The sequence below is a fragment of the Rhincodon typus genome, chromosome 29, assembly GCF_021869965.1.
Source record: "Rhincodon typus isolate 14 chromosome 29, sRhiTyp1.1, whole genome shotgun sequence".
Classification (NCBI taxonomy): Eukaryota; Metazoa; Chordata; class Chondrichthyes; order Orectolobiformes; family Rhincodontidae; genus Rhincodon; species Rhincodon typus.
The window spans coordinates 12,830,792-12,841,280 of record NC_063360.1 but is presented as its reverse complement, the minus strand read 5'-3'; the positions used below and the strand labels follow the sequence as shown (position 1 = coordinate 12,841,280).

The window sequence follows — 10,489 nt, the reverse complement described above, 5'->3', positions numbered from 1 at the left end:
AAGGGTCTAGGCCCGAAACGTCAGCCTCTCTGCTCCTATGATGCTGCTTGGCCTGCTGTGTTCATCCAGCCCTGCACCTTGTTGTCTCAAATATGTGGCAAGTAGTATTACCCTCTGCCCGGAACTAAGGTATGTTTGTTTTGTAAGAATACCAATTCTTTGCATAAGACTAATAACAACAAAATATAAGTTTGAAAAAACGCTGTGTTTTAACAGATTAATCAACAACGTTAGTTTTAAACTTTGAAAGGCAGAGGTTTAGATACTAGTTAGTGTTCAAAAGCAAATGCAGTAAACTAGCAGAACTTGTGAACAGCTGTACAACTGTGGCAAGCAATTAATGAGTTTTGCATTAGCTATTTTTTGAAGCTGAAGAAATTTTCTTTTTTCAAAACAAGTAGTTATTTCACACTTCTAAATTAAGGCAATTTTCTTCTCAACTCAAATAACGATCAACATTCAGGCAGTATTTCACGAAAATTTAGGAGTGCGGTTAGCAATTAAACATCTCCAAGATGAACAAATAAGGGTCCTACCCAAGTGTAGAGTTTGAGAGATGTTGGAAGCAGGTTGACAAGAAGGGGGAAAGAAGAGCTTTTATATCACTAAAATTTTACCTGCTCTTGTTAGCATCTCAAACTCGGAGACTGTTTCCTGCAGAGGCTGCATACCTTTACTAGGTGCCTCAGTGAACGAGAGCCCCTGGCTATCATTATGTACCACCTGCGTTACAACTTCTGCTTTGTTTCCAAGTGAGGGCTTTAAGAACACTTTGGGTTCAATGTCGAGTTCAAACTGTGAAAAGGAGCAGAAAAGCAAAAAAAAAAGGTTAGGCATGAATTTTTTTTCAAAGAAGAAAATGCATAGCAGATTAGTCAGTATTGAACATGGAAACAAATTAACATTGCTGAGTGAACCTTCCATAATTTCTGAATTAAATATAATCTTTCTAGAAACTAGGAAGGCTCCAGTATTTACAAATCAACACTGACACAGGTATAAGCACATTTCTGCACACGCAAAACCTGAATACAAATTACTATCAATACGAATTACTATCATATTTATTAATCTAGTATGTTTTTATTATAACCATGGATCATTTGCAGAAGCTCCTCTCGCACCATTTTGTTTGTTGCCCCAAGTCTTACTGCATCTGGACTGCCAGTCAAGACTTGCCCAGCTGTTGAAAGAATTCATAACTGCTGCCTGTTTTTCAGGACATGAAAAACAGGTAGGAAACCCTATTACGAAGTTTAAGCTTGTTCCAAGCTTTTTCTGTAAAAGCACAAATAGCATCTTTAAAGAGAAACGTTGGTCCTCCAATTGACTGACATTCCAAAAACTGACTTACAGTACCCCTGACTGTAGATGTCAATTTCTATTTTCAGTGTTCCTCAAATGCAGGAATGATGGTTCAAAGGAAAAGACAGCAAAGATGAAACAGTGAACAAAACTAGATGATGAATGGTTTTATCCTGGTCTCAACTCCACTTTCCTGCCTGCTTCCCACAGCTCTTTATCCCACTTTCATCAGAAACGTATCTATTTCTTTGTTGAATTTGTTGATCGATTCTGCTTCCACTGTACCCTGAGGCAGTGAGCTCCACAGATTCACAGCAGTTTCTCCTCATTTCAGTTTTGAGCCTACCTCCTCTCACTCTATATCTATGATCTCTTGTTCAAGACTGTCCCACAAGAGGAAACATCTGTTCAACGTCCACCTTATCAATGCCCTTTAGCAATCCGATCTCCTTTCATTCTTCTGAACTCCAACAAACACAAGCCCAAGCTATTCAACTATTTCTTGTACAACAACCCTTTCATTTCTGAAATTAATCTGGTGACCCTCCTCTGAACTGCCTCCAGCGCTACCAAATCCTTCAAGTAAGACGACCAAAACTGGACACAACACTATGTGCGGTCTCACCAACACCTTATATAATTGTAACCACACTTCTTTACTTTTATAATCCAGTCATTTTGCAATAAATACCAGGATTCCACTTGCTTCTCTTATTATATGCTGTAACTGTAGACCTACTGTCTGCCATTCATGCACTAAGATGCCCAGATTCCTCTGCACTGACACACTTTGAATTTAAATAATAAGCTGTCCTTTTATTTTTCCAGCCAAAAATGGACAACCTTGCACTCATCCACATTAAACTCCCTCTGCCAGATTCTGGCCCATTCTCATAGAATTTACCGATGGATAGTCATAGGCTATCTCCTCATCACAGCCTGCTTTTCCACTTACATTAATATGATCCATGAATTTTGCTACATTATGCTCAGTCTCTGCTCACAGATCATTTATATAGGTTGCAAATAGTTGAGGTCTGAGAACTGAACCCTGTGACACCCCACTAGTTACAGTTCACCACCCAGAGAATGATCCATTTACCCCAACCCTCTACTTTCTGCCAGACAGCTGATCCTCTATCCAAGCCAATACTCTACGCTTAGCCCTTCTGGATCTAACCTTCTGGATCAGACTTTTATGCAGCACCTTGTCAAATGTCTTCTGGAAGTCTAGATTTACCATATCCAACTGATCCCCATTATCTATCTTGCTACAGCAAGGTCCTCCCAACACCTCTCTATAGCAAAGCTTTCACATTTCAACAACTGGCCATGAAAAGAAAATTTTCCAATTTTTCCCTTTTAATTTACAGCAACAATTTTGAATTGCCTCATTGTCATTGAATCCCAATGCTTCTGTAAAATGAGCAAACCTCATTAACGTAAACAAGTTGTTTCTTGCCATCAAATAAACTTCTATCCATGCTGCTGTCTATTGACTGATATTATATGTTTGATTTTGCATTCAAAGAATCTTTGGAATGTCATCCAAACACTATATATGCAACATTTCCTATATCCAAATGGTAATTTCTTCAAAAATGTTCAGGTTTGCTAAGTGTTATATTTATAAACAAATACATGCTGACTAGGCTTAATTATCCCATTCTTTTCTAAATGCTCGCTAATGTGATTATTATAAATTCTAAGGGTTACCCACAACTAACATTAGACGGAGCTACAGAAAAGGGGGAAATCAAGACTGTTAAAATGTGGGCAGTCAATGAGTTCAAGTCTTTTTTCTAAAAAAAAAAGGGAAGAAGAGGGTTCCAAAAGAGAGCAGCAGAGTGGGCAAACAAATTATTAAAGGTGGGCTGAAGTTAAAGGCAGAATTTGAAAGTATATGAGATGATGCAAGGTTGGGGAAGGCTATTATACACAAGTTTCCTTTATACTTAACTTGGCAATCATTAAAACAAACTATTTTTCACGTTCATTTTAATCCAGAAATTTATACATACACACACTGATGGACATGTACACAAATATACAAGTATACAGATACAGCAACCACTAAATTAATATTCAGAACTATGTAGTTTGGTTCCGGTTCTGAGAATAAACTGAAGATTTGATTATCGAACTGGTAGGTGACTGAAACACATTCAGACCCAGCTTGTAAGCCAAACTACTGAGCTGCCCTCAAGATAAAGCAGTGACCTACACAGTTCAGATAGCTTCTGCTTCAAATAGTCTCAGATTCCGTGTGATATTTACCGTGTAAATTAATCTTAAAACTTGGACTTGTTACAAATATGGATGCATAAACTAAAATATTACAGCCCTTCTAATTATATTTCTACTTAGAATTTAAAAATAATTATGTTCAATAAAATCAAGCAAATACATATCTTTTCTGCTTTCCATTTAAAGTACTTTTGCCAATCATGTGCTACTGATGCAACAGATGGTCAGCAATAACCTAAATGCCAAATCAAGCCAAACAAATTTACTTCACCTCTTAATACAGGGTATAATATAATAATAAAATACAATAATATAATACAATAGCACCTAGAAGGAGTTTTATTAGTAATGCCTCAGTAAATATACGTGTGAAATTTTCCTAATTCAACAGTGAAAAATAGGGGGCAGTTCGTACTATTAACATCAAGATGAAATACTGGTGATGGTGACTACACAGCAATGGCAGAAAATGGAGGATGAACGTAGCAAGTTACACAAGTGGATTTTGAGAGTGATCTCTTCCCTAGTTTTTAATGGCACAAATACTTTAAACAGCCTGTGCAATTATATCACATCTGAAAATAAATTCCTCTTCCTGAATTAGGACGTGTTTCAAATTTTCTCACATCCAGATTTTCTCAACCCTGAAGATGGTAAATTTTGTAAAGTGAAACATTTATCCAAAACTGATACTACAAAATAGAAATCAAACAGGTGCAATGGTTAAAAACTAGATTTATCCTGACAACAGCCTGAGAGAAGACTTACTTTCTATGCATGCATCCCATAGGCAAGCATTGGTTCCCTTCCTTTCATCTGTACATTTCACTAGATGTACCGCTTCACATTTCAGAATCTCCACAATGGAACGTTCACACTTCTGGGATATATTATTTGCTCCTTTACCTTTTCCTTATTTAACATCCTACTATGAGCTAGGATATTTGAGCATCAGCAAGCCAAATGAAAAAAGGTGTATTTTTAAAATAGCCTTGGTTTTTACTTTTTTTTTCACTTTGTGGAAACTGCATCACCTCACCAACTATCCATAAACTGAATTCAAGTAAGTGGGGCTCAACAAACGCTCGACAGCTTCAGGGGTTTAAGAAAAGCATTTATGTACTCTCAAAATGTGTTGTAATTTGTATACATCTATAACTGCTGATACTACTGTGTTACTATATCCCCACCTTCCTCTAAATATGAAAATTTTTCTTTTCACCTCTGTATTTAGTTCCTGAGTCACTGCAAAGCTGCAGCACAAAAACTTAAATTGACATTTTTAAAATAATGAGAACTTCAAACAGATGTTTTCACCCAAGGTGAATCTAAAACAATTCTGTATTTATTATGCCTGTCTTGGCATTGCAATCTCACCTGTATAGAGCTGTTATCAAACATTTCTACTGACAGCTCTTCTTCATCTTCTGTTGGCTCCTTTACCATACCAGCAAAATTTTCTGATTCGTAGAACTGAAGGAAAATGGGGGCACGACTAGAATTGCGTTGGATTTCTACACGGAGGATCCCATCTCTTGGCCATTTTTCGCGGACGTGCTCCAAGCAATTGATTGGAGAGCGAGAAAAGGCAATGTGAATATAGGCCAAAATAAAAAGGACAAAGAGAGCCTGGAAAAGAAAAATACACAATTAATATTCTTATGAATAGCAAGCACGCAGTTTCTTTGGGGAATAGGGTAGGTTTAGAAAACATACATATCTAAATCTATGCACTACAATAAAACCACACAACAGAGGTTTCTCTGTCAGGGGTGCCATCTATTTCCCATTATATTTCAGAACAAGAATTCCTACAGAATAAATAATATTGATCATCTCAATTAAGACAAAAATCCAAATTATCACTGCAAAGTACCCACTATTGATACCCTGGATGTTACTAAAGGAAAGGTAAAGTTGCCACTATCCCAGACTTCTATGTCTTTAGACTGAGATAACTCATGGTGAGTTTAACCTGAGGGTCACCAAGGCAAGATTGAGAAAGTGGGACTTTCATGGTGATCTCTGTCAGTGTGAGAAATGAAATGAACTTGAGCTGGAAGTTATTATTAACTAGAGGATTCACTGAACACATCACATTACGACAATGGATTGAAGCAAGGTAGAAGGCCTGGTAATTTGCAATGAACACTGCACCTGCTGACCGCAAAAGGTCACTCTGTAATCTACCAATTGAGAGTGTGAAGAAATATTTAGTACTCGCCTTTTATGGCTAGAGCTGCAACCCTCAACACCATCCAGAATAAACAGATTATACATTTCATCGGTGCTGTGGTATTTGGACTACATCTAGCCCCTTCAATACTGGCAGTGGCTCCAGTATGTGATAGACAATGGCAAAACACCATGAAATTAGGTAGAACCACCTTTCTTCTCAGTTTTATAAACAAATTAGCCAAGATCAGCAAGTCTATGGAAAGATAACTCCCAAGAAACACACTACCATGAACGAGACATATCTGGTCTTCCATTTCTGCTGGAGCAGAATCCTAAAATTTCCTAACCATGCCCTTGTGGGTATGTCAAACAAGTGCAGTTCCTCAAGGAAATTGCCAGTCTCAGGTTAAATAAATATAGACAGCAAATACAGTCTTGTTGGGCTCGCACAAAGTTTAAGTGGAATTTTCTTTTCATTTGTACTTGGAGAAATAAAGTCCTTCCAAATATCTTCATTAAACCAAAGTGTTCTCAAATGGAACCTATTGCCAACACTAAATGAACCAAGACAGCAAGGCTCAACTAAGGAGGATCAATAAACAGTAGATGATGATGGACATGTCACAATCTCAGGGGATATATCCGCAACCTTCTAATGGAAGGAATGCAGACTTAGACAACAAGTCTTTCACCTTAAAGACATAGGTACAATTCTAGTCCAGCCTCAAGCTGGGAGGTTCCTATACAAAACTAATGTGCGCAGCCTCAAGCTTTCAGAGCAGCTGCAGTACCACAGCTATGGATAATGGAATAATGCATTTGGAACTCTCTTCAGGTAGGACTGAGAAATATTGACGCAGAAGAGTAGTCAGATTCTTACAAATGCTGCTGAATTTAAGACTTGCCCCCCAGTACGACTGAGATAGCTCTATCGAGACAGACAGTTTGAGAAGGAATTTTAGTAAAGATGCACAGAAAGGTACAATTGCAGACATTTTGGTATGTTTAATGCTGAAACTGGTGGACTCATTCTGTGACCTGCAAAGGAAATTGCCTAACAATCTATGAATTAGCATCTATTTGAAAACCCAAGATAAATCAACTACAAGTGCCAGATCTTGCAACCACCCATTTTGTTGTGGAAATGAACCCAACATTAACACCTTCAACTCAAGAGGGGAAAAAAAAAATTGCAATCTTCACATTAACTAGATGAAAGGTTCTAAGTTTTGGTAGTTGAAACCTTACAGGATATTAGGAAACTTTCTATCACTAGTGATGTGCCCACCTGCTAATTTGAATATTGTCCATGACATGAAATATTCAGTTTTAGACATGTTGCCATTTCATATAAATTTGCAATGTCTGCTGGATGTCAACCTGTTACAGCAACTCAAAAATGGATTCGACTAGGTACACTGAAAATCAATTTTAACAGTCTGCTTTAACGAAGGAGAAAACAAACAGAATCAGAAACAGAATTTTACAGCATGAAGAAGTTGCAAACTTATTGCAAAATCTAGGCCCCATCTTGAAAAATAACCAATACAAATTACTCAAAGTGCAGTCATCACTAACTGGAACAACTGCAAACAAAGAGACTTAAGAAATATACCCAAAGGAATTTATCCTGATAAACATGGTCCACAAATCTGAAACTGGATGTATTCCATAAAAATAAATTGCATCAGGTCTGTCATCTTAACACTAACAACCACCTGTAACAGACATCAGAGCCTGCTACTCAACAGAAATTTAAAAGGAGCATAAATAGACACAGAAGCAAATTTTCAGGCAAGTTTTAAGAGCATCGGAAAATGCAAATGTAGTTTTCAAAAAGACATTTCCACCAAAAAGCACAGTTTAAGGTAAATCAATGGGAGAGAGCTATTTGTTCTATGGACAATGTTTCTGTAGTTAACTCTCACTCCTGGCATCATTCCAGCAATGGGACACTCAAAGGATCAAGCTAAGTTAGATCACAATGTGCACATTTGAACATTGCACAATTACAATAGGACACAGTGCTCAATCTTCAAAAATGCATTGATTTTTGGCAAGGCTACAGAAACAGGAAATAGATCTATTTTGGAATCCAGAAAAAATTCAGTAAAGTTCATAGACATGTTTCTGATCAAACATCCACTTTCCAAGAGGGTCAGCAAAATGTCAGTATATACTTAACCTGAACCGGATGGGAATATTTTAGCAGAACTCCATCCATTACAAAGTTATGTACTGAATAGTTCAGGAGAAAGAAATAGTTAAGATAAAACTGCAGGAAGTAAACACTTTCTTATATAATTACCTACTTGTGCCACTTGGCATCTTAAAGTAAACATTTAAGTGTTCATTAGTGCACCCCAAGAGTTCTTGTTTCAACTTAATTTTTTTTGTGACATGAAAGTTATCCTAAGTTTTCCTGTTCTGCATTAAGATTATACTGGTAATGGGTGGTCTCCAATGGCATTGCTTTTTGAAGTGCTAACACATTATGTTCAACTCATTACAAGCTCCCTTCCCTTTCATATGTCACCAATTGAAGTGCCCAAATTGAAATAACACCACATATCATTATACTTAGAAAACATTTTCAATTTCATTGAAACCATCTATATATCCATGGTGGAAAATATTCATGTCCTATACTTCCCCTTTAAGGAAACCATAGATTTTTCAGCAGCACTGAAGAGGTCATGAATCCCAAGATTAATTACATCAATGTATCCAATTAAAATGTTACAAATTGTAATCAAAAATTTGGGATTCCCACTTACTACCCTAACTAACATTTTAGCTATCTGTAGAACATTTGTACAGCCATTTGTATGGAGTAGAGGAACAGGAAAATTGGTGGATATGGGACACAGTACAGTGTCATGTGAGCATTTCTTTACAATATGAAGAAGAAGGTACCATGTTATTTATGTTCAGGCACTTTTTCCTGTTTTGGAACCAAGCACATCTCTGATTTCTTAACATGCTCAAAAATGTCATAACATTTAATTTCAAATCTACAATTAGATAGTAGATATTATGACAGAGAATTATGAAACCTAAGTAAACATAGGAATAGATGCCATCTATAGTCGCCATACTCATATCAAACCATAGGGTTGTTCTCGCATGAGTGTGAGGTCAGACAGAGAGAGATTGCAGGGAAGGGGGAAGAGGAAAAGGACTGGTGGTGGTTTAACCTGTAGGACACCATATGTCAGTTGAGGGAATGTTGAGAAGGACAGTCTTTAATAGTAATCTCAGCTAGCCTGCGAATTGAACGTATGCTGCTGGCATCAGTCTGCATCATAAGCAAGCTGTCCAGCCAAGCAGGAATACTCAACCTTACCGGCAACAAGTATTTCACCGAGTTATGCGATTATCTTCACGAGCAGAGTACATATAACCACATGCTACTAGAATACATTACATTTGAAAGCTTAATTGCATAGAAGATTAGGTTTTAAAGGGCAAAAGTCCACAAGATTGGTGAACAGTATCGTTGTTTTGCCAAGTATTTATCAGTACTGTAACGTGCATAATGCCGCAAGTAATATTTTCACAGCTCCATGTAATTCGTCAATGTCAATGCCACTCCTCTGGAAACATGCTATTATCTAAAACGACCTAGCTAAGCCTCAACTTTTCGGTGTATACCAAAGTGAGTCGAACTTCGTAGATGTAAGATTCTTAAAGATACTGCAAACAGCATGTGTTTTGTTCATCTTGCTGCAATCTTTTTTTAAAACAGAAAACAGCTCACCAAATACTAGATTGAAACAATCATGAAATTTATACAAACAATTGTCAATCTGCACAATCCTCTCACCAAACAGACTGACTGATCTGGGGCAATCAAATTTTATGGAGGTTTAGGAATAAAGATTCGCTGTAACGTAATTAATTACTGCCTCATTCAATCCTTCAGCACGGAAAGCAAGTCAGCTTATCGTATCTCCACCAGCCTCTTCGTAAAGTTATCCAATTAATTCCAGCTCCCTTTCACAATTTATCCAATTCTCTTTGAGAATGTTATAACTGAACCTGATTATACAACCCTTTCAAGCAGTAAATTCCAGATCAGAACAATGTGCTGTGTAGAATAAAGTTTCATGTCATCCCTTTTTTTTTGTCTATTGATCACTTTAAACCTGCGTTGTTGGTTTGCTAACTGTCACCGGGAATGATTTCTCCTTATGTACGCTATCTAAAGTTTTTGTGTTTCTGATCACCTCTATCAGAACACTTCTTAATATTCTCTGCTCCATAAAGAACCATTTTCTGTGCATTACTTATCCCAACACATTTCTCCTTAAACCACCCTACCTACCTTGAACAGCACAACAGGAGGAATTATTAAATTATTACATATTTTATTAAAGTCACTAAAGTAACAAAAATCAAGAGCACGAATGACACAAGCAAAATAGTGACATTTCATAACATCATTAAAGATATTAAAATGTGAAATTAGTGTTATGGACCAGACCAAACCGCTCAAAATATGTCAAGGAGATAGCCTAGCCCCTAACTTTTATTTTATTAAAGGCACTGTGTTCTAGATATAATTTGATTGGTCCATTACTAGGCTTTATGCAAAACACACTTTATTCTTACAACACAGTTAAAACACAAACAAAAAAGAACAATTGGCATAACTTTAACTCTGAGGTGGTTGACTTGCTCGCAGAGTGGCTTGTTTCGACACCATGCTAGATGACATCATCAGCGGAGCCTCCGATGAAACAATGTTATTCTACTC

General features: G+C 37.0%; 1 protein-coding gene across 1 annotated transcript in view; it reads right to left on the bottom strand.

Moving 5' to 3' along the window:
- The window catches only part of tmem259 (transmembrane protein 259), a 59,939-nt gene that overhangs the window by 36,325 nt on the left and 13,125 nt on the right, over positions 1-10,489 (bottom strand). Inside the window, exons 2-3 of the mRNA XM_048613900.1 lie at positions 4,930-5,181; positions 607-795 (exon numbers count right to left, since the gene is read on the bottom strand). Of these exons, the coding sequence (XP_048469857.1) occupies positions 607-795; positions 4,930-5,181 (441 nt within the window). The remainder of the gene's footprint in view (positions 1-606; positions 796-4,929; positions 5,182-10,489) is intronic.